General features: G+C 43.7%; 1 protein-coding gene across 3 annotated transcripts in view; it reads left to right on the top strand.

Annotated features, from left to right (window-relative positions):
- LOC122555249 (histamine H2 receptor-like) overlaps positions 1-25,375 on the top strand; it is a 109,269-nt gene that overhangs the window by 22,888 nt on the left and 61,006 nt on the right. For 2 of the 3 annotated variants that reach the window (XR_015759860.1, XM_087995549.1), the window contains exon 2: positions 11,200-11,487. Coding sequence is in view for 2 of the 3 variants with exons in the window: in XM_087995549.1 (XP_087851675.1) it covers positions 11,200-11,487 (288 nt within the window). In the remaining variant the exon portion in view is untranslated. Of the gene's footprint in view, positions 1-10,436; positions 10,524-11,199; positions 11,488-25,375 lie in introns of those variants that run through there. The other variant, XM_043701045.2, reaches the window with a different exon arrangement.

Raw genomic sequence — 25,375 nt, 5'->3', positions numbered from 1 at the left:
ACCTGGGTCTCTGGCGCTGTGAGGCAGCAGTGCTAACCACTGTGCCACCGTGCCACCCGTGTCTGTTTTTCCCCCTTTTAAAACTGCTGTTGTTTTGACTTTTTTTTTCCCCGAAGTTCCAAAACAATGCCACAGCATATAAAACAGTAATTGCTACTCCTGGAATTCGAAGAAATCACCTCCAACACCTAAAATACCTCAGAAAAGGAGCAGCTGTTACAGCCAGAAATTTTTCCTGTTCTCCACTTTGGATTACCCAGAATCCTTTTTCTTTTATCTCCCGAAAAGCTTTGCTTATCTTTTCTCCAAAGTCACTTGATTTTCTGTAAACAACAGCACACATTAAACCGCTGCTAAATGCAAACAACTGTGAATTTGAGAAATTTGAAATAAAAATAGAAAGTGCTTGAGAAACTCAGCAGTTCTGGTGGCATCCATGGACAGAGAGAGACAGAATTAACATTTGAGTCTAACATTCAGCTGATATGAGACAGCAGCTAAAAAGCTGCCAAACCTATTGAGCTACTCCAATACATGCTATCTTTATTAAATGGTTAACTTCATTTCAAAGAAACCATTTCATGAAAATCTTTTTCAATCCAGAAAATGCCCAGACAATCCCATATTATCCGTTTTTTCACATAGTCCATAAATATAAATACGTATTCCCATTGCAGTTGAATTTGGATGATAAAGGAGAGTCTATATCTCTTACATAACATATGCAAATCACCTTTAATTACAGGAATAAGTCTACATTCATTCTTGATGCAAATAATATTCTTAATAGGATGAAGAAGATATCATTGAGCTATTGTAGAACATAGAAAATTAGAACATAGAACATTACAGCGCAGTACAGACCCTTCGGCCCTCAATGTTGCGCCATCCTGTCATACCAATCTGAAGCCCATCGAACCTACACTATTCCATGTACGTCCATATGCTTGTCCAATGACGACTTAAATGTACTTAAAGTTGGCGAATCTACTATCATTGCAAGCAAAGCATTCCATACCCTTACTACTCTCTGAGTAAAGAAACTACCTCTGACATCTGTCCTGTATCTATCACCCCTCAATTTAAAGCTATGCCCCCTCGTGCTCGCAGTCACCATACTTGGAAAAAGGCTCTCCCTGTCCACCCTATCTAATGCTCTGATTATCGTATATGTCTCTATTAAGTCACTTCTCAACCTTCTTCTCTCTAACAAAAACAGCCTCAAGTCCCTCAGCCTTTCCTCATAACACCGTCCCTCCATACCAGGCAACATCCTAGTAAATCTCCTCTGCACCCTTTCCAAAGCTTCCAAATCCTTCTTATAATGCAGTGACCAGAACTGTATGCAATACTCCAAGTGTGGCCGCACCAGAGTTTTGTACAGCTGTAGCATAAACTCATGGTTCCAGAACTCGATCCCTCTATTCATAAAAGCCAAAACACTGTATGCCTTCGTAACAACCCTGTCAACTTGGGTGGCAACTTTCAAGGATCTGTGTAACTGGACACCGAGATCTCTGCTCATCTACACTGCCAAGAATCATACCATTAGCCCAGTACTTTGCATTCTGACCAAAGTGAATCACCTCACACTTGTCTGCATTAAACTTCATTTGCCACCTCTCAGCCCAGCTCTGCAGCTTATCTATGTATCTCTGTAACCTACAACATCCTTCGGCACTATCTACAACTCCACCGACCTTAGTGTCGTCTGCAAATTTACTAACCCACCCTTCTACGCCCTCATCCAGGTCATTTATAAAAATGACGAACAGCAGTGGACCCAACACTGACCCTTGCGGTACACCATTGGTAACTGGACTCCAGGATGAACATTTCCCATCAACCACCACCCTCTGTCTTCTTTCAGCAAGCCAATTACTGATCCAAACTGCTATATCTCCCACAATCCCATTCCTCCACATTTTGTACAATAGCCTACTGTGCGGAACCTTATCAAACGCCTTGCTGAAATCTCTATACACCACATCAACCGGTTTACTCTCATCTACCTGTTTGTTCACCTTCTCAAAGAATTCAATAAGGCTTGTGAGGCATGACCTACCCTTCACAAAACCGCGCTGACTATCCCTAATCAAATTATTCTTTTCTAGATGATTATAAATCCTATCTCTTATAACCTTTTCCAACACTTTACCAACAAGTGAAGTAAGGCTCACTGGTCTATAATTACCAGGGTTGTCTCTACTCCCCTTCTTGAACAGGGGAATCACATTTGCTATCCTCCAGTCTTCTGGCACTATTCCTTTAGACAATGACAATTTAAAGATCAATGCCAAAGGCTCGGCAATCTCCTCCCTGGCTTCCCAGAGGATCCTAGGATAAATCCCATCCAGCCCAGGGGACTTATCTGTTTTTCACACTCTGCAGGATTTATAATACCTCTTCCTTGTGAACCTCAATCCCACGTAGTCTAGTAGCCTGTATCTCAGTATTCTCCTCGACAACATTGTCGTTTTCTGGAGTGAATACTGTCAAAAAATATTCCTCTGACTCCACACACAACTTCCCATTACTATCCTTGATTGGCCCTAATCTTACTCTTGTCGTTCTTTTATTCCTTAAATACCTGTAGAAAGCCTTAGGGTTTACCCTGATCCTATCCACCAACAACTTCTCATGTCTCCTCCTGGCTCTCCTGAGCTCTCTCTTTAGGTCTTTCCTGGCTACCCTATAACCCTCAATCGCCATAACTGAGCCTTCACATCTCATCCTAACATAAGCCTTCTTCTTCCTCTTGACCAGAGATTCCACTTCCTTCGTAAACCACGGCTCCCGCGCTCTACAGCTTCCTCCCTGCCTGACATAACTGTTTGTCATTACTATGTTAAAAGAAATATTTGCATTTAGATAACACTTGGAAGGAGGAGGGAGAATTGAAAAGCCTGTGAAACAAGAATTGCTGGCATTGTAAATAGAAGCATAGAGTGTCGAGGTGAGAAAGCTACACTTAAACTTTAAAACCACTGATCAAACCTTAACTTGACAATTGTGTCCAATCTTGGGCCATTCACTTACATCTCCTCCCACCCTGCCCCCTGTAAAAACGCCATCCCATATTCCCAATTCCTTCGTCTCCGCCGCATCTGGTCCCAGGAGGACCAGTTCCAATACCGTACAACCCAGATGGTCTCCTTCATCAAAGACCGCAATTTCCCCCCAAACGTGATCGAAGATGCCCTCCACCGCATCTCCTCCACTTCCCGCTCCTCCGCCCTTGAGCCCCACCCCTCCAACCGCCACCAGGACAGAACCCACTGGTCCTCACCTATGACCCCACCAACCTCCATGTACAACGTATCATCCGCTGTCATTTCCAACACCTCCAAACAGACCCCACCACCAGGGATATATTTCCCTCCCCTCCCCTATCAGCGTTCCGAAAAGACCACTCCCTCCGTGACTCCCTCATCAGGTCCACACCCCCCAGCAACCCAACCTCCACTCCCGGCACCTTCCCCTGCAACCGCAAGAAATGCAAAACTTGCGCCCACACCTCCCCCCTTACTTCCCTCCAAGGCCCCAAGGGATCCTTCCATATCCGCCACAAATTCACCTGCACCTCCACACACATCATTTATTGCATCCGCTGCACCCGATGTGGCCTCCTCTATATTGGGGAGACAGGCCACCTACTTGCGGAACATTTCAGAGAACATCTCTGGGACACCCGGACCAACCAACCCAACCACCCGTGGCTCAACACTTCAACTCCCCCTTCCACTCCACCAGGTCCTTGGACATGCAGGTCCTTGGACTCCTCCATTGCCAGACCATAGCAACACGATGGTTGGAGGAAGAACGCCTCATCTTCCGCCTAGGAACCCTCCAACCACAAGGGATGAACTCAGATTTCTCCAGTTTCCTCATTTCCCCTCCCCCCACCTTGTCTCAGTCAAATCCCTTGAACTCAGCACCGTCTTCCTAACCTGCAATCTTCTTCCTGACCTCTCCACCCCCACCCCCACTCCTGCCTATCACCCTCACCTTGACCTCCTTCCACCTATCACATTTCCAACGCCCCTCCCCCAAGTCCCTCCTCCCTACCTTTTATCTTAGCCTGCTGGACACACTTTCCTCATTCCTGAAGAAGGGCTCATGCCCGAAACGTCGATTCTCCTGCTCCTTGGATGCTGCCTGACCTGCTGCGCTTTTCCAGCAACACATTTTCAGCCCATTCACTTTAGACAAGATCTCAAGGCTTTGGAGATGGTGCAGAAATGATTTACCAGAATGGAATGAGGGACTTCAGTCGTCTCGAAAGACTACAAAAGTTGGAATTATTCTTTTTAGGGAAGGCTCAAGGATCTTTAAGACAGGTGAGTAAAATAATTTGATAGAATAAATAAGGAAAATCTATTTCCACCCGGAGATTTAAGAAACGTAGCAAAAAAAATCAAGAGGATGTGGGAGAGAAGAACTTTATTCACCTAGTCAGTTGTTATGATCTGGAAAGCACTAACTGAAAGGATCGTGAAAGCAGCTACAATAATAATTGTCAAATACAATTGAATATGTAGGAAGGATGTTCAGAGCTTTTGGTAAAGAGCACTAATTCATAGCCTTTTTAAAACTTCAGCAAAAACACAATGAGCTCCTTCTGTACATCATAATTTTACATCATTTCACCTCCCAGGAATATCCCAAAATTCTTCTCATCAACAGAATACTCCAAAGTGCAGTGGCTGTTGTTATTTTAGGTAATACACTGCATCACGTAACGTATGGCAATTGTCCACACAGTGTAATGAAAGGCAAAATGTTTGATGAAATGTTATGCAAGAGGCTTCATAGAAATATCAATCATATTAGAAGTCATTTTTGCAGCAAGGTAGCACCAATATATGGCAGTGAAGGCTATTGCAATTGGAATTAGAACTGTAAAGAACAAGAATAGAGTTCTTGTTGCTAATCACTGGCCAGTAAGGTTGATCCTACTACATAGAAACATTGGTGCACTTACTGATCGCTTGTGAACAAATATCCTTACTCGCAATTTTCTCGCTTATTGTTTTTAATACATGGCAATTAGGAAAAGGCAACAAATCCAGCTTTGTCAGCTTTGCCCACACAGGGGGAACATCTCTGATTGACCATCCCCTTGGGCAACGCTTCCTGAATCTATACAGCCATACCAAGTTACTTCTACAGAATTCTTTTATTTACCAACGTTAACTCATATCGGCACACCTTGCCCTTCCTTTCTGCTGACTTGTCAGAGGCTTTCGAAATGATTCCCCTGTTCTTCTCCTTGTCTGATAACTCCCTCAACTTGGTGGTCCAGCCCATCTGAGGGTTTTGCTCCCTATCTCTTTTTAAATATATAAGAACAAGAGTACACTGCTCCATGGGGGTTAACCACACCATCCTTGCCACTCCGAGTAACACCCTTCTTTGGTTTCTATCAAAATATGCTTAGATCCTTGGGGAGACAATTTCTCTTTGGATGCTTGATATTTCCGTGAAACTTCTTGCAAGACCCCATACTTGCCATCTGAAAAGAGACATCCTATACTTCTTATAGGATACTTCACATGTATCCAATGGTTCACTTCTTCACAAGAAAAAGATATTAAATTTGCCACATGCTTTTATCAAATCCATTTCTCCATGGATTTCTGAATGCTCACCCAATTTTATCTTAAATCATTGGACCCTGTGTTTTACATTCCATCAGTTTTCATTCAGAATTTATTTCTTCTATTGTCTTGACCAGCTGCTCCACATCCAGCTCTAGCAGAATGGTCACCGCACAACCACTGTCATTAAAACAAAATACTGCTGCAAAGTGCTTGTTATAACTCAGCTGTGGTTTTGTCTCGGGTTCAAACTAGGCAGGGTATGTGTTGGTATGCATAGGTTGGAGGTGGTGCATAGTGGAGGGGGGTTGGTAGGAGAGAATTTCTCCCAGAAGCCTCTGGAAAGTTGCCATGGAGCATGAAAATCAGAAATCCCCTCCATCCCATGACAGAAATGACAGAATTGTTGAGAGTTTGTTCCGCCAATCTGAAGGCAAATTTTTCCATGCTCATAGCTGATAGGTTCACTATCGAGCCTATCAATAGCAAATGGAGGAGAGAAGCAAACCATAATTGAAGGCGGAGCAAGCAGTTTGGAAAATCAGTGCTGGTGGTGAGGAATTCACAACAGGAGTTGGAGATACCTTTTGCACTGGGTTCTGGGCAGTGCCATATACAGGAGGCAGGAGGTTTGGGCTGCAGACATCTGCCAATGGAGGAAGAGGAGGCTATAAGAGAGGTGGGGAGAGGAGCAGATGAAAGAGGGATGAGAGAGTGAGACACTGCAAGAAGTTTGTGGAGGATTGGAAGAGGGGAGCAAAAAGCTAAAAAAAAGTCTTCTTATTCATTCCTGGGCTGACGGCATCTCTGGCACAGAGGACTATTAAGAATTAACCACACTGCTGTGGGTCTGGAGTCACATGTAAGCCAGACCAAGTAAAGATGGTGATTTCCTTCCCTGAAGGACATTTCGCGAAACAGATGTGTTTTTTCCCCGACAATCAAAACTGGACATCATTAGAATTTTAACTCTGGATTATTTTTAATTGTATTCAAATTCCACCATCTGCCATCTGAGAACCCAAAACATTACCTGGGTCTCTGGATTAACAGTCCAGTGATAATACCACTGGACTATGAGGGAGTAACGGCAGTTTTGAGCTTGTCAACAAAGAAAATTGCCACCAGCTGGGCGCCAGGAAAACTTGACAACACTGAGGTAATGAGTTTTTGTACATGAATGTGGAATTTCTAGTTAAAGTTAAAGTAGAATAAGATTAGGAGCTACAACAGGGGAAACATGCAGTGGATTCTGTTTTAATGAATATTACGTCAATTATGGAATTTAAATCTGAGACTGAGATCTGAGATGTAGTCAAACGCATATCAAATCTTTGATTAAAATGCTCTACCTTTGGTTAAACGCAATTTAAAAACATTTGCTGTGGCCTTACCAGTTTGCAGATTATGCCTTTAAAATCATAATGAAGAGTGGCTAATTATTAAAGATATTGATGAATTCTTCTAATTTTCATCAAACACCCCATGCGTCAACACAAATACTGAAGGTATTAGTACTTGAATGCAGCACCTAATAAACAAATTCATGAGAATGAAAAGAGGAGCCCCTTAAAACCAAGTGAAAACAAGGTTTATTTGATATATTTTGCTCCCATCACTCTTCCTGTCTGAATTTGATGGCCAATATCAAACTGTAAAATGACAGCTTGCATTTTTTTACATTTTGTGTTGAATACAGTGAAGTGCCACAAGGATAATATCAGTCAACAAGGTTCACTGAGCTACAGAGAGATTTTGGAAGGTGGTCAAAAGTTTGATCAATGGGGTTGTCTTAAACGAGGGAACAGGAAAGGTAAGAGAGGATAGGGGAAGGGAATTCCAGAGCCTTCACAGCCATTGCACTACCATGAGTGGATCAAAGTCATGGAAGGGCCTCCCAAAAAGCACAGTGGGTGGCCCTTCACCACATGAACTGCAGCAGTTGGAGAAGGCAGAGCACCACCTTCTAAGAGTGGATGAGAAATGCTGGCCTTGCCAGTGATACCATGAAATTGTAAGTAAGCAAAGAAAACGGGGAGTGGCATTTTTGATAAGGGATAGCATTACATCTGTGCTGAGGGAGGATATTCCCAGAAATACCTCCAGGGAAGTTATTCGGGTGGAACTGAGAAATAAGAAAGGGATGATCACCTTATTGGGATTGTATTATAGACCCCTTAATAGTCAGAGGGAAATTGAGAAACAAACTTGTAAGCAGATCTCAGCTATCTGCAAGAATAATAGGGTAGTTATGGTAGGGGATTTTAACTTTCCAAACACAGACTGGGACTGCCATAGTGTTAAAAGTTTAGATGAAGAAGAATTTGTTAAGTGCGTACAAGACAATTTCCTGATTCAGTATGTGGATGTACCTACTAGAGAAGGTGCAAAACTTGACCTACTCTTGGAAAATAAGGCAGGGCAGGTGACTGAGGTGTCAATGGGGGAACACTTTGGAGCCAGCAACCATAATTCTATTCATTTTAAAATAATGATGGAAAAGGATAGACCAGATCTAAAAGTTGAAGTTCTAAATTGGAGAAAGGCCAATTTTGACGATATTAGGCAAGAACTTTCGAAAGCTGATTGGAGGCAGATGTTCGCAGGTAAAGGGATGGCTGGAAAATGGGAAGCCTTCAGAAATGAGATAACAAGAATCCAGAGAAAGTATATTCCTGTCAGGGTGAAAGGGAAGGCTGGTAGGTATAGGGAATGCTGAATGACTAAAGAAATTGAGGGTTTGGTTAAGAATAAGAAGGAAGCATATGTCAGGTATAGACAGGATAGATTGAGTGAATCCTTAGAAGAGTATAAAGGAAGTAGGAGTATACTTAAAAGGGAAATCAGGAGGGCAAAACGGGAACATGAGATAGTTTTGGCAAATAGAATTAAGGAGAATCCAAAGGGTTGTTACAAATATATTAAGGACAAAAGGGTAACTAGGGAGAGAATAGAGTCCCTCAAAGATCAGCAAGGTGGCCTTTGTGTGGAGCCGCAGAAAATGGGGAAGATACTAAATGAGTATTTTGCATCAGTATTTACTGTGGAAAAGGATATGGAAGATATAGACTCTGGGAAATAGATGGCGACATATTGCAAAATGGCCAGATTACAGGGGAGGAAGTGCTAGATGTCTTGAAATGGGTAAAAGTGGCTAAATCCCCAGGACCTGATCAGGTGTACCTGAGAACTCCGTGGGTAGCTAAAGAAGTGATTGCTGAGGCTCTTGCTGAGATATTTGTATCACCGATAATCATAGGTGATGTGCCGGAAGACTGGAGGTTGGCAAATGTGGTGCCACTGTTTAAGAAGAGTGGTAAGGACAAGCCACGGAACTATAGACCGGTGAGCCTGACCTTGGTGGTGGGCAAGTTGTTGGAGGGAATCCTGAGGGACAGGATGTACATCTATTTGGAAAGGCAAGGACTGATTAGGAACAGTCAACATGGCTTTGTGCGTGGGAAATCATGTCTCACAAACTTGATTGAGTTTTTTGAAGAAGAAACAAAGAGGGTTGATGAGGGCAGAGCAGTGGATGTGATCTATATGGACTTCAGTAAGGCGTTTGACAAGGTTCCCCATGGGAGACTGATTAGCAAGGTTAGATCCCAGGGAATACAGGGAGAACTGGCCATTTGGATACAGAACTGGTTCAAAGGTAGAAGACAGAGGGTGGTGGTGGAGGGTTGTTTTTCAGACTGGAGGCCTGTGACCAATGGAGTGCCACAAGGATCGGTGCTGGGCCCTCTACTTTTTGTATTTTACATAAATGATTTGGATGCGAGCACAAGAGGTACAGTTAGTAAGTTTGCAGATGACACCAAATTTGGAGGTGTAGTTGACAGCGAAGAGGGTTACCTCAGATTACCTCAGGATCTGGACCAGATGGGCCAATGGGCTGAGAAGTGGCAGATGGAGTTTAATTCAGATAGAATGTGTATAGAATGAGCTGCCAGAGGAAGGTGATGGAGGCTGGTACAATTGCAACATTTAAAAGGCATTTGGATGGGTATATGAATAGGAAGGGTTTGGTGGGATATGGGTCGGGTGCTGGCAGGTGGGACTAGATTGGGTTGGGATATCTGGGCGGGTTGGACCAAAAGGTCTGTATCCATGCTGTCCATCTCTATGACTCTATGACTATGACTAAAACAAGGCTGGGCAAGCGGCCTGAGGCTGCTCGTCATTGTGTGTATGAGCTAACGTATTGGCTGCAATGACCCTTGTTCAGAACGTTCTGATTTCTCTCCACAGATGCTGCCAGGTCTGCTGAGCTTTTCCAGCAATTTCTGTAACTACAAATTTCACACTGGCTACAAAGCGTTCGGGTGCATCGCGGGGCGTTATACAGTTGCGAGATTTTCTGACGCATTCCATTTTGGCTAATCTACCCTTACACATATTCCTCTCGGTCCTCTGCCAGCGCTTCCCATCATTTCCCCACCGCAGTGTTGGTGTGCTCACCTGTTACACACAGGCTTTGGTTGCATTTGTTTTCTTATCAGTGAAAGGGGAAATTTAAGAATAATTCCGAGAGGGATTTCTCCGGGCTGTGGCGCGCTGCAGCGAAGGTTAAACTGTGAACCAGAAAGATGGGAGCTGTTTCTCTCCCTCCCTCTCTCCCAGCCAGAAGGTGGGTCGCGCAGCGCCGCATGTTGGTGGGTGACATGCCTGGAAGAGAGAGAGAGAGAGAGAGTACTGTGTAGTTGGTGAACTCCTCCTCTCCAGGCTCAGGAGTCTGCACTGCCTTCTGATGAGTATATTAGGGGCTGCAGGAAGAAACGGCTGTTAGAGTGCGCAGAGATAAGGGTAGACTAGCCTTTTTAGTTTGTCTCCCGGCTCTGAAGCATGTTGCACAGAGTAGCAGAGGGAAAGTGAAGGGGAAAGCAGCAGTCCGCTAGAGACACCTCGTTTAACGTAACGGTAGGTAATCCCTCTGTTCACACATTCCCTTCCCTCTCTGGGGGAGGTGTTTTATTTTCGGCAGTGTGTCAAATTCCTCCCAGGTTCACATCATTCAGCATCACAGGCACAAAACATTTTATCGGATGAACTGAAAAGAGGGCTCTTTCCTGCTTGTTTAAAATAGGTCGCCTGTATTTCTCCTTAAATAATTGTTTTGTTCAGCTGCTAATTCGTTTTGGATTCGCTGTCTGTCGGGGTTGTGATCAGAAGTATCGATCTGTATCTGCACAGGGAGAAACTTAAATTTAACAAACGATTCACAATTCAGGCGCCTTTTATAAAGAGTTTGCTTTCGATGGTGGAATTGACATCTGTCTTGCACAAGTTTGGGAGGAGAGACTGAAGGAGGGAGGGCCGGTGGGGACGAGTTGAGTGGAAATCTGGAACTGTCTCCCCTCAGAGTTGGTTTGGAAGGGGATGGGTGAGGTATCGGTTAAAAAAAAACGTGCTTGCAGCTGGGTTGTAGCTGGGTGCCTGCATCAGGGGGTTAGGGAACCAACGCAGGTGGACAGGGTTCAAATGAAAGTCAGCCATCTCACCATCGAGACAGCAGGAGCTGGATGGCAACCTCTGGTTTCCAGCGTTGAGTTGTAATCTCTGACCATTTTTTTTCTCTCTCCTGCCCCCACTGCAGGGCTGCCGTGCTGAAGATGTGGCCGGAGAGAAACCTCTCACTGGAGTCCAACCATTCGCTGCTCTGCAGCCTGGCGGGGAGAGAGGGGAACAGCAGCGTCTGGTTATCTCCCCAGGATGTGATGGTCGGGGTGTTGCTCACTGCTATTGACCTGGTCACCTTCGTGGGCAACACTGTGGTGTTCATCTGCCCGGCTTTGGAGAAAAGACTCAGGACCGTCACTTATATGTTCATCATGTCATTGGCCATGGCAGATTTACTCCTTGCTTGTCTTGTTATGCCCTTCAGGTAGGAGTTTGGACACAGTTTAGTCTTTTTTTAAAGAGCTACAATAGATGGGGTTAGGGGGGAATATGCGTTTTTAACATGCTTTTGACAACTTCAGTTCCATCTCAACTTATTGTAGTCACGGGGTGTTCTGCCTTCAAGCCTACCTCTCTCGCTAGACATCTGGCCACCTATCATATTCTGATCTGGTGCCAGTCATAATGTGCAGTTGCACTGCCGAGGCTCCGTGCGGGCGTTTTGCTGTATTAGGGTGCTATATAAATGCAAGTTGTAGTAGTAATACTTATTCTTCAATATCGCTGGGAAAAAGAAGACATGTTTTGCCAAAGCTTTCTCATCTCACACCGATCAAGCTATATCACTAGAAAACAGATTCAAGAGGAAATCGACATTTATACTGCATGAGAGGAGGTTATTGATTGGTTGGAAATGGGTTCTGCTTGGTAGCAGCATTGCCATAGACAATGCACCCATTAATGCTGATTAACAGTTGTCAGCTAGGCTTTATTAAATTTTAAACCAGGAAGATTACTTCTGCTTTTTCAGAGTCTTGTATTACATTTCTCAGTGGCCTCTGGATTAATAGGACCATCACAATACCACGATACCACTATCTGCCCTGCTTGATCATGTTATAAATGAATGGTGTCAGCATGGAAGGCTTCTGGGATCTCCAACCTTGACAGGGACTCAATGAGATAGCTAATAGTCTCAGGCAGGCAGCAGCAGCAGCAGCAGCAGATTATTAGCACAATGTTGTAGGAGCAAATTACTGCAGATGCTGGAATCTGTACTGAAAACAAAAAAAATACTGGTGTCACAGCGGGTCAGACAGCATCCATCGAGACAGAGCAAGCTAATGTTTCGAGTCGAGATGACTCTCCAGAGTTGATAAGCTCTGATGAAGAGTGGCAGACGTGGGTACTGCAGATGCTGGAGATTAGAATCAAGATTAGAGTGGTGCTGGAAAAGCACAGCAGGTCAGGCAGCATCCGAGGAGCAGGAAAATCGACGTTTCAGGCAAAAGCCCTTCATCAGGAGGGTCTAGACTCAAAATGTTATCTTGCTCTCTCTCCAAAGATGCTGCCTGACTGCTGTGATTTCCAGCATTCTTTCTTTCTAACATGCTTTTGTATTGGGTGCTAACACTACTTTGAATGGGAGGTGATGGACTAAGAATCCCTATATTCCTGATGGAGGGCTTATGTCTGAAACATTGACTCTCCTGCTCCTCGAATGCTGCTGTCCTGCTGTGCTTTTTCAGTACCGTACTTTTAGACTCTAGTAATTCCCATGGCTAGATTGGGTTGGGATATCTGGTCAGCATGGATGGGTTGGACTGAAGGGTTTGTTTCCATGCTGTATATCTCTATGACTCTATGACCTAGGTAATGTCTTGGGAACCCTGATTCAAATGCCACCATGGCAAATGTAGTTATAATTCAATGAAAATCTGGGAAATATAAGTCTGATGATAGTTGTGAAGTAATTGCTGATTGTCAGAAAAAATCTATCTGGTTTGCTAATGTTCGTAAAGGAAGGTAATTTGCCTTCCTTATCTGGTCTGGCTTAGATCTAACTGCAGATCCAATGAGATTGACTCTCAATTGCTCTCTGGACATTTAGGGATGGCCAATAAATACTGACCTGGCCAATGATGCGAATGAATTTTAAAAAAGGTTTTGTTGAGGAATATTGATGAATTTATCTTCTAGTTGGACTTGGCAGTGTTAATGCAGTGGTTCTGTGGTAGAGCGATGACTGCGTGCACTAATATGCATCACGTACAATATACTTAACATGATGGCTTAGTCTGTTCTCACCTTCCGTGTGAATGCGCTTCTTTTAAACCTGCTCCGGTCATGCTTTCTCTATCTTCGAATGCTCTTGTGACAGTTGTCAAACCGTTTGCAACATGAGAGCTTTCAGAGAAGAGAGTCTTGTAGAGTCTCAGGACTGACCTAATGACATCCATGCTGTTCCTTAATGTTTCAGAACTATGTCTCTCAGAATTCTGTCTAAACAAAGGCAGTAAGTAAGAGTAATTATGACACCCCATTCAAACCAATTGGATAGAACTTAGATCTACACCAACAGGGCCCCTCCAGGTTCCTCTAGTTACTTTCTGAGGTCCTCTAGTCTTTTACTAGAAAACAAAAGTTGCTCTTGAAATGCTTCTTACAGAGTGGCATTAAGTCAATGAAGTATCTAATATTCTGAAGGGGCTTGATAGGGTAAACACTGAGAGATTGTTTCTCTGGCTGAGGAGTCTAAAACACATGGGGGTTATCTCACCATAATCTCATGACGATTTAGGACTGGGATAATGAGAAATGATTTCACTCAAGAAGTTGTGAATCTTTGGAATTCTGTTGCTCCAGAGCATTATGGATGCTCGATTGTTGATTACGTTAAGGTGGATAGTTTTTAGGTCTGTCAGGGATTCAAGGAATGCAGGTGGGCAAGTGGAGTGATGCATTAGGCAAGTCTAATTCTAGAGCGAATTATACAATGAATAGAAGAGCCTTGGGAAAAGTTGATGGGCAGAGAGATCTGGGAGTGCAGGTCCATTGTACCCTGAAGGTTGCTGCACAGGTGGATAGAGTGGTCAAGAAGGCAAATGGTATGCTTGCCTTCATTAGACTGGATGTTGAGTATAAGAGCCGCTAAGTCATGTTAAAATTGTACAGGACATTGGATCAGCCGCATTTGGAATACTGTGTACAGTTCTGGTCACCACATTATCAAATTGGAGAGGGTGCAGCGAAGGTTTACGAGGATGTTGCCTGGTATGGAAGGTGCTAGCTATGAAGAGAGGTTGAGTAGGTTAGCTTTATTTTCATTAGAAAAAAGGAGATTGAAGGGGGACCTGATTGGGGTTTACAAAATCATGAAGGATATAGACAGGGTGGATAGAGACACGCTTTTTCCCAGGGTGAAGAATTCAATAACGAGAGTCATGCTTTCAAGGTGAGAGGTGGAAAGTTTAAGGGGGATACACGCGGCAAGTACTTCACACAGAGGGTGGTGGGCATCTGGAACGCGTTGCCAGCAGAGGTGATAGAGGCAGGCACGGTAGATTAATTTAAGATGCGCCTGGACAGATGCATGAGTAGGTGGGGAACAGAGGGATACAGATGCTTAGGAATTGACCGACAGGTTTCGACAGTACATTTGGATCGGCTCAAGCTCGGAGGGCCGAAGGGCCTGTTCCTGGGCTGTAAATTTCCTTTGTTCTTTGGAGTCGCAGGTAGACAGGGTGGTGAAGGATGCATTTGGCACACTTGCCTTTATTGGTCAGTGAATTGAGTATAGGAATTGGGATGTCATTGGTATTGGGGGCAAAGTATTAACTTGGATTGAAAGTTGATTGGCTGATAGGAAACAAAGAGTAGTGATAAACGGCTCCATTTCGGAATGGCAGGCAGTGACCAGTGAGGCACCGCAGGGATCAGTACTGGGACCGCAACTTTTTACAATATATGTTAATGATATAGAAGATGGTATTAGTAATAACTTTAGCAAATTTGCTGATGATACTAAGCTGGGTGGCAGGGTGAAATGTGATGAGGATGTTAGGAGATTACAGGGTGACCTGGACAAGTTAGGTGAGTGGTCAGATGCATGGCAGATGCAGTTTAATGTGGATAAATGTATGGTTATCCACTTTGGTGGCAATAACAGGAAGGCAGATTACTACCTAAATGGAATCAATTTAGGTAAAGGGGCAGTACAAAGAGATCTGGGTATTCTTGTACACCAGTCAATGAAGGTAAGCATGCAGGTACAGCAGGTATTAAAGAAGGCTAATAGCATGCTGGCCTTCATAACAAGAGGGATTGAGTATAGAAGCAAAGAGGTTCTTCTGCAGCTGTACAGGGCCCTGGTGAGACCACACCTGGAGTACTGTGTGCAGTTCTGGTCTCCAAATTTGAGGAAAGACATTCTGGCTATTGAGGGAGTGCAGCGTAGGTTCACGAGGTCAATTCCTGGAATGGCGGGACTACCTTACACTGAAAGACTGGAGTGACTGGGCTTGTATACCCTTGAGTTTAGAAGACTGAGAGGGGATATGATTGAGTCATATAAGATTATTAAAGGTTTGGACACTCTGGAGGCAGGAAACATGTTTCCGCTGATGGGTGAGTGCTGAACCAGAGGACACAGCTTAAAAATACGAGGTAGACCATTTAGGACAAAGATGAGGAGAAACTTCTTCACCCAGAGAGTGGTGGCTGTGTGGAATGCTCTGCCCCAGAGGGCAGTGGAGGCCCAGTCTCTGGATTCATTTAAGAAAGAGTTGGATAGGGCTCTCAAGGATTGTGATATCAAGGGTTATGGAGATAAGGCAGGAACAGGATACTGATTAAGGATGATTAGCCATGATCATATTGAATGCTGGTGCAGACTCGAAGGGCAGAATGGCCTACTCCTGCACCTCTTGTCATTGTCTGTTGTCTATTGTCATGTTGTGGCTGTACAGGACATTGGTTAGGCCACTTTTAGAATACTGTGTTCAATTCTTGTCTCCCTGCTATAGGAAAGATGTTGTGAAACTTGAAAGGGTCCAAAAAAGATTTACAAGGATGTTATCAAGGTTGATGGATTTGAGCTGTAGAGAGAGGCTGAACAGGCTGGGGCTATGTTCCCTGGACCGTCGGAGGCTGCATGCTGACCTTATAGAGATTTATAAAGTCACGAGGAGCATAGTTAAGATGATTAGCTACTGTCTTTTTCCCAGGGTAGGGGAATCCAAAACTAGAGGACATAGGTTTAAGGTGAAAGGAGAGAGGTTTAAAAGAGATCTAAGGGGCAACGTTTTTACAAAGAAGGCGGTGTGTTTATAGCATAAGCTGCCAGAGGAGATGGTGAAGGTGCATCCAATTACAATATTTAAAAGGTATCTGGATAGCTATATAAATAGGAAGGGTTTAGAGGGATATGGGCTAAATGCTGGCAAATGGAACTAGATCACTCACAGACAAGATACTCGACTACAGGAGCAATCATCCCAACACCTACAAATGGAGCTGCAACAAGACATTATTTAAATGAGCTATAACACACTGCAGCACCCAGGAACTACAAAAAGCCGAGGAAAATCACCGGCACACCATATTCAGGAACAATGGTTACCCGACAAGCATATTCCACTGACTCCTACACAGCAGACCTAAACAAGAAGACACAACATGCCCAGAGACTGTAGCCACCCTGCCATAGGTTAAGGATATCTCGGAGATGACGACCAGACTACCGCGACCCTTAGGTATCATGGTAGCTCACAAACCTCCCACCACACTGAAACAGCTCCTGATGAATTTAAAGGACCCTGTACCAACAACCAGCAGAACGAATGTCATATACAAAATACCCTGCAGGGACTGTAACAAGCATTACATTGGACAGGCAGAAAACTAGCCACCATGAACACCAACTAGCCACCAAAAGACATGATCGACTATCACTGGTATCCATACATACAGATGAAGAGGGACACCAGTTCGACTGGGACAATACATTCATCCTGGGACAGGCTAAACAAAGACACGCATGGGAATTCCTGGAGGCCCGGCATTTAAACTGGAACTCCATCAACAAACACATTGATTTGGAACCCATTTACCAGCCTCTCAGCAAAAGAACTGGCAGTGATATCACCCACCACAACAGACCAAGGCACATAAATAGCAAGCGGGACAGAATACCAGCACTTCATCAGAGGCTCACTGATGACATTACCTAGCATGATGACGAAATGTCTGAGAATACATCAACCAGCTCAGTGAGCAAACTTAGAATCCAGAACTATATCAGTTTAGGATATCTGGTCGGCATGGACAAGTTGGACTGAAAGGTCTATTTCTGTGTTGTACAACTTTATGACTCTATTAATGCCAATTTCTCAAGGCCAATTCAGAATGAGAGACTAATGCAAACTGATACCCACATGCCAAAAATAAATAAAAATAAATTAGTGGGTTTGAGAGGTACTGTGATGTCCCCTATAGTTGGTTCATAGTGGTATACAGTGAAGACATGGTGCCCCAATAGTAGATATATAAGATGCTAATTTAGATATGAATCAGATGGACTGCTTTGACCTAGATAGAGTTGCGTTCTTGAGTCATTGTTGGATCTGCACTCATCCAGCCGAATAGAGAGTATCCCATCATACACACGATCTGTTATTTGGAGGAAGTAGAGATAGTTTTGGAAGTTAGGAGATGAGCCAGCCAATCTCTGTAAACATGGTACCTCCTTGTCTGATCCAGTTTCTGGCTAATTGTGGCCTCATGAGGGGCTCATGATGATATTGCCGTTGATTGTCCAAGGAACTCCTATGGAACTTCTGTCAATGCCTGATATTTCTGTAGTGCAAATGTTACTTGTCACTCATCAACCCAATGAAGGGCTTTTGCCCGAAATGTCAATTGTCCTGCTCCTTGGATGCTGCTTGACCTGCTGTGCTTTTCCAGCAACACACTCTTGACTCGAATCTCCAGCATCTGCAGTCCTCACTTTCCCCTACTCATCAACCCAAGCCTGGATATAAGCCAGATCTTGCTGCAAAAGGGAGGTGATCACACCTTTTTCTGAGAGATTTCCAATGGAACTGAACACTTTGACCAGTGAATATCCTCATTTTCAGTCTAATGTCAGAGGATTGACCATTAATGAAGCAGCTGAAGATAGTTGGACTGAAATACATTTCCTGCCCCAGCAATGATTTACTTATATTTCTGTTTCCTAAACATAGGTATCTGGAGCATGAGTAGGCCAGTCAGTCCTTCAGAGCTGAAAATGTGTTGCTGGAAAAGCGCAGCAGGTCAGGCAGCATCCAGGGAACAGGAGAATCGACGTTTCGGGCATAAGCCCTTCTCCAGTCAGTCCTTCAAGCCTGCTCTCCCATTCAGTATGATCATGGCTGATCCTCTTCTCTCAATGCCAGTTCTTGTTTTTTCTCCATACTCCTTGACGCTTTTGAAATCTAAAAATGTATCAATTTCTTTCTTGAAATATACTCAGTGACAAAGACTCTACAGCCTTCTGTGGTTGTGAATTCTACAGGTTGACCAACTTTTGAGTGAAGGAATGTTTCCTTACTTCAGTCCTCAATTCTACTCCATATTTTGAGAGTATGACCCCTGGTTCTAGATTCCCTAACCAAGGGAAACATGCTTCATGCATCTAGTCTGTCCAGCCCTGTTAGATTTGAGGTTTCAATTAGATGCCCTCTCATCCTTGTAAAATCTCATGAATACAGGCCCAGTTGAACAATAGGATATTCCTGTCATCCTCAATATTAGTGTCTGTCCACTGCATTCCCTCTATGGCAAGTATATACTTCCTTAAGTAGGGAGGTCAACACTACATGCAGTACTCCAGGTGCAGTTTCACCAAGTGCCCATATAACTGTATCAAGACATCTCTAAATCAAATCATCTTGTAAGGAAGACCAACCTACCTTTGCCTTCTTAATTATTTGCTACATCTGCCCGACTAGTTTCATTGACGGTTGCACAAGGTACCTGGATCTCTTCCTACTTCTACATTTCCCTATATATCACCATTTAAACAATACTATCCCTTTAGATTTTCAACGCTGGTGTGTAACATCTAGTGTCCAGACTGATATGTGTTCTGTCTGTGACCCACCACATTGTTAGTATATTGCGGCTTCCATTAATTTACAGAAGTAGCTCAACAGGTAATTGCGGTGAACTTATCAGATACAATGACAAAGCAACATGAAGAATCAAAATTGATTGGGATGTGCAGCAAAAAGGTCAATTAATTAAACTTAAAATATCAATCAATTGTATCTCTACCTGAAACCCTGATGGATCTTATCATCTGAATGCAGCATCTTGAAATTTCAATTTTCAAACATTTTATCAATTTTATAGAACAACTATCTTGTAACTCTCCCATTGAATTGAATAATCAAAATTCTTTGATTAAAATCTCAAGGAAAAAAAATACTGAATTGGCTGGCACATTGCGAGACAGTTTAAAACAATAGTTGAAGAGGAACATGCAGCAAATATATTTGGTCCAATAACTTGTTTTTCCATTAAAGGTGGCCCATTAGAGCTATATTATTCTACAATTGTCTGCAATGTTAAAGTTATGTTACATTTAAGTTAAAGTTCATAATGTGAACAGCATTTTCCTGAAGATTTATTTTTCAAAAATCGCTGCTCCTGGAATGTGGACAACCCTTCCAAAGCCAGCATTTGTTGACCATCCTCTATTGACCTTGGACTGAGTGGCTTGCCTGGATCATTTCAGAAGACAGGTTGGAGTCAATCACATCACTGTGGTTTGGCGAGAAGGTGCAGAGTTGTGGTGGGGGAGGGGGGCAAGCAGGCACAGCCTGTTTGAACTTACCCTGCCTGGCCAGTGTAGCAGAATTCTATCCTCAACAATGGTTATATAGAGAAAGTGAGGACCACAGATGCTGGAGATCAGAGTCAAAAGGTGTGGATCTGGAAAAGCACAGCAGGTCAGGCAGCATCCAAGGAGCAGGAGAGTTGATGTTTTTGGCAATGGCCTCCATCAGGAATGTGGGGGAGCTCATATTTCCCTCACCAACCCTTTCAGCATTCTGCAGAGACTACTCCTTCCACGATTCCCTCGTTAGGTCCATGCACCCCACCAACACACCCTCCCCTCCCAGCACCTTCCCTTGCCACCACAAGAGGTGTAAAACCTGCACCCATATCTCCCCCCTCACCTCCATCCAAGGCCCCAAACGATCCTTCCACATCTGGCAGAGATTTTCCTGCACCTCCAAACACCTCATCTGCTGTGTCCGTTGCTCTCAATGTGGTCTCCTCTACATTGGGAGTTAGAACGCCAACTTGTGGAACGTTTCAGAGAACATCTCTGGGACACACACACTAAACATCCCCACCGTCCCGTGGCTGACCACGTCACCTCCCCTGTCCCTCTCCGCCAGAGACATGCAAATCCTGGGCCGCCTCCACCACCAAATCCAAGCCATGTGCGCCTGGAGGAGGAACACCTCATCTTCTGCCTTGGGACCTTCCAACCACATGACATCAAAGTCGATTTCACCAGTTTCCTCATCTCCCCTCCCCCCACCTTATTCCAGATCCAACCCTCCAACTTGGCACCGCGTTCTTGACCTCTCCTATCCATCTTCCTTCCCACCCATCCGCTTCACCCTCCACTTCAACCTATCACCATCACTCCCCACCTTCATTTACGTATCGCCTTCCAAGCTACCTTCCCTCCAGCCCTACCCCCTCCCATTTATCTCTCAGCCCCTTGAGCCTCCACATTTCTGATGAAGAGCTTATGCCCAAAACATCGATTCTCTTGATCCTCAGATGCTGCCTGACCTGCTGTGCTTTTCCAGCACCACACATTTTGACAATGGTTATATGGATGCCAGTAGACCAGCTTTATTAATTGAATTCAAACTTCATGATATGCTATGGTAAGATTTGAACTCATATCCACAGGACATTTGTCTGTAACTTTAGATTACTAGCTTCATGATATTACCACCTCCTCAAGAATTGGCATGCAAATGACTGGAAGTCATATTATAGCTTAGATTACTTACAGCATGGAAACAGGCCCTTCGGCCTAACAAATCCACACTGACCCTCCAAAGAGCAACCCACCCAGACCCATTCCCCTACATTTTACCCCTTCACCTAACACTACGGGCAATTTAGCATGGCCAATTCACTAACCTGCACGTTTTTGGGCTGTGGGAGGAAACTGGAGCACCCGGAGGAAACCCATATGGGGAGAATGTGCAAACTCCACACAGACAGTTGCCTGAGGCGGGAATTGAACCCAGGTCTCTGACACTGCTAACCACTGTGCCACCGTGACACCCTCTAGCTAGCACTTACATGGAATACTGCACTCCAATCTGGGCACTTCAATTTAGGGAGGATATATCGGCCTAGGAGTAGATAAAAATGGATTCTATAGAGTACTGCAGGTATGAAAGTCTGTATAGGTTTGGCATACATTCTGTGAGTACTGAAGAGGTGATCCAACTGAAGTATTTAAGGTAACCAAAGGATTTGATATTCTAAACATAGAGCGAGTCTATTTCTTCTGGTCGGACAACACAGAGTAAGGTTTACCACCTTAAAATATAATTCAGGAGCAGTACACTGCATCAAAAAGAATGGGAGAAATTTGGAACTCACTTTGTCAAAACATTATTGAGGCTGGGCACCAATTGAAAATTTCAAAATTGGGATTAATGGATTTTATTAGATAATGAGATTGAGAGTTATAGAACTAAAGGCAGGATAAATGAAGTTTAGTTACTGATCACCTATGACATAATTAAATAACTAACACTGTTTGCAAGAATAAACAGTTTATTCTTGTTCCAATAATTATTACCACCTGGTTTATCCCCAAATATTTCACAGCCAAATAATTACTTTTCAATTTTGGTCACAGATATGTAATGAGAATGAATGGAGCCAGACGTGCTTTAGCTCGTTTAGTTCTATAGCTCAGCGACAGACAAAATACAGGGTTTTTTTTGTAATTATAAAAAATAGAAGGTGAATATTTATTTCTCAACATTCAACTGTATTCTCACTAGCACCCACACATGCTGGTATACATGCAGAATAAAAGGTGATTACAAGATAAGCATGCATGTAGGTTGTAAGAGTCGAAAAAATTTACTGTTATATTCGAGAAGAAAGCTTGAAAACCCTGCTGATTCCCTTTTGATTCATTGAAGAATTCAATATTGGAAGTTTCTGATGACAGACGCTTCCTGCTTTTAGCAGCAGATTTCTGGCTTCAGTCCAGTCGAGATCAGTTCAACATCCCTGACAAACAATGACTTTGTTCTCAAATTGGTAGGTAAAGACTAGTCCAATTCTCCACCTGCTGGTGAATTTTATACAGAGTCCTTCCTTCATTGCTCCCTCTGAGACTCAGTGTCCGACAGATTGAGGCTGTATCAGAAATGGGCATGACCTAATGTACATTATTGCAATCTGGGTTCTGCCAGGTAAACACGGTGTCTGTTTTCCATTATCCACACAAACAGTTTCTGATGACTGTCCAGTTCTGACGAAGGGTCACTGGACTAGAAACATTAACTTTGTTTCTCTCTCAGCAAGTGCTGCGAGATTGGCTGTGTTCCTCCAGCACACTCTGCTTTTGTTTCAGATTTCCAGCATCCTCGAAGATATCCTGTATGTTTCAACAAGGTCACCTCTCATTCTTCTATATTTCAATGACTCCAGGTTCAATCTACTTGACTTCTCCTGAAAGAGTTCAGAAAAGGATGTTGCTAGGATTGGAGGGCTTGAGCTGGAGGCTGAGGAGAGACTTTATACAGGTTTAAAAAATCATGAGGGGCATTGATCGGGTAAATACACAAGGTCTTTTCCCCAGGCTGGGGGTCTTCTTGTTGAATGTAGGAGTTGAGGGAGAGTTTACGGATTACTGAGGATTATATCTGCAATAAATGCCGTTAGTTGCGAATCCTATCAGATCGAATGGATCAGTTGGAGCGACAGTTAGAGGCAATGAGTAATTTACAAGAGCAAGGGGATGTGATGGATGGCAGTTATAGGAAGGGAGAAAAGTCACAGATACAGTCACATAGATGGGTTAACTCCAGGAAAGATAAGAAAGGTAGGCAGGTAGGGCAGGAGTCTTCTGTGACTATGCCCATTTCAAACAAGTATGCTGTTTTGGAAAATATAGGGGATGATGGATTCTCAGGGGAATGTAGCATGAACAGCCAAGTTTCAGGTATCGAGATTCAATGAGAGGTACATCGGGTTCCGAGAGATCGAGTGTGTTAGGAGACTCTCTAGTTCAAATCACAGACAGACATTCTTGTGGCCAGCAGCGAAAAATCAGAATGGTGTGTTGTCTCCCAGGTGCCAGGATCAAGAATGTCTCAGAGAGGGTGCAGAATGTTCTCAAGGGGGAAAAGGGTCCAGCTGGAGGTCATTGTGCACATTGGAAACAATGACATAGTAAGGGAAAAGGATGAGATTCTGAAGGGAGAATACATAGAATTAGGCAGGAATTTAAAAAGGAGGTCTTCGAGAGTACTAATATCTGGATTACTCCCAGTGCTGCGAGCTCGTGAGGGTGGGAATAAGAAGATGCATGGCTGAGGAGCTGGGATTTGGGAGAAGGATTCACATTTTTGGATCATTGGAATCTCTTCTGGGGTAGAAGTGACCTGTAAAAGAAGGACAAATTGCACCTGAATTGGAAGGGGACTAATATACTGGCGGGGAGATTTGCTGGAGCTGCCTAGGAGGATTTAAGTGGGTAAGGAGGTGGAGTGGGACGCAGGGAGATAGTGAGGAAAAAGATCAATCTGAGACTGGTACAGTTGAGAAAAGAAGCAGGTCAAACCAGCAGGGACAAAACAGAGAACAAGGGAGGACTGATAAATTAATCTGGATTTATTTCAAAGCAAGGGGCCTAACAGGGAAGGCAGATGAACTCAGGGCATGGTTAGGGACATGGGACTGAGGTATCATAGCAATTGCAGAAACGTGGCTCAGGGCTGGCAGCTTAATGTTCCAGGATACAAATGCTGCAGGAAGAACAGAAAGGGAGGCAAGAGAGGAGGGGGAGTGGCATTTTTGATAAGGGATAGCATTACAGCTGTGCTGAGGGAGGATATTCCCAGAAATACATCCAGGGAGGTTATTTGGGTGGAACTGAAAAATATGAAAGGGAAGATCATCTTATTGGGATTGTATTATACACCCCCCAATAGTCAGAGGGAAATTGAGAAACAAACTTGTAAGGAGATCTCAGCTATCTGTAAGGATAATAGGGTGGTTATGGTAGGAGATTTTAACTTTCCAAACATAGACTGGGACTGCCATAGTGTTAAGGGTTTAGATGGAGAGGAATTTGTTAAGTGTGTACAATAAAATTTTCTGATTCAGTATATGGATGTACCTACTAGAGAAGGTGCAAAACCTGACCTACTCTTGGGAAATAAGGCAGGGCAGGTGACTGAGGTGACAGTGGGGGAGCACTTTGGGGCCAGTGACCATAATTCTATTAGTTTTAAAATACTGACGGAAAAGAATAGACCAGATCTAAAAGTCGAGATTCTAAATTGGAGAAAGGCTAATTTTGATGTATTAGGCAAGAACTTTCGAAAGCTGATTGGGGGCAGATGTTCACAGGTAAAGGGACGGCTGGAAAATGGGAAGCCTTCAGAAATGAGATAATAAGAATCCAGAGAAAGTATATTCCTGTTAGGGTGAAAGGAAAGGCTGGTAGGTATAGGGAATGCTGGATGACTAAAGAAATTGAGGGTTTGGTTAAGAAAAAGAAGAAAGCATATGTCAGGTATAGACAGGATAGATCGAGTGAATCCTTAGAAGAGTATAAAGACAGTAGGGGTATACTTAAGAGGGAAATCAGGAGGGCAAAATGGGGACATGAGATAGCTTTGGCAAATAGGGTTAAGGAGAATCCAAAAGGTTTTTATGAACACATTAAGGACTAAAGGGTAACTAGAGAGAGAATAGGGCCCCTCAAAGATCAGCAAGGCGGCCTTTGTGTGGAGCCACAGGAGATGGGGAGATACTAAATGAGTATTTTGCATCAATATTTACTGTGGGAAAGGACATGGAAGATATAGAATGCAGGGAAATAAATGGTGACATCTTGAAAAATGTTCATATTACAGAGGAGGAAGTGCTGGATGTCTTGGATAAATCCCCAGGACCTGATCAGGTGTACCCTAGAGCTCTGTGGGAAGCTATGGAAGTAATTGCTGGGCTCCTTGCTGAGATATTTGTATCATTAATCATCACAGGTGAGGTGCTGGAAGACTGGAGATTGGCTAATGTGGTGCCACTATTTAACAGAG

This window comes from Chiloscyllium plagiosum, unplaced genomic scaffold (assembly GCF_037043375.1).
Source record: "Chiloscyllium plagiosum isolate Xiang-an unplaced genomic scaffold, Cpla_swu_hap1 HiC_scaffold_1, whole genome shotgun sequence".
NCBI classification, from domain to species: domain Eukaryota; kingdom Metazoa; phylum Chordata; class Chondrichthyes; order Orectolobiformes; family Hemiscylliidae; genus Chiloscyllium; species Chiloscyllium plagiosum.
Note: the sequence above shows the minus strand (reverse complement) of the source record. Positions and strands in the feature narration are given on the sequence as shown.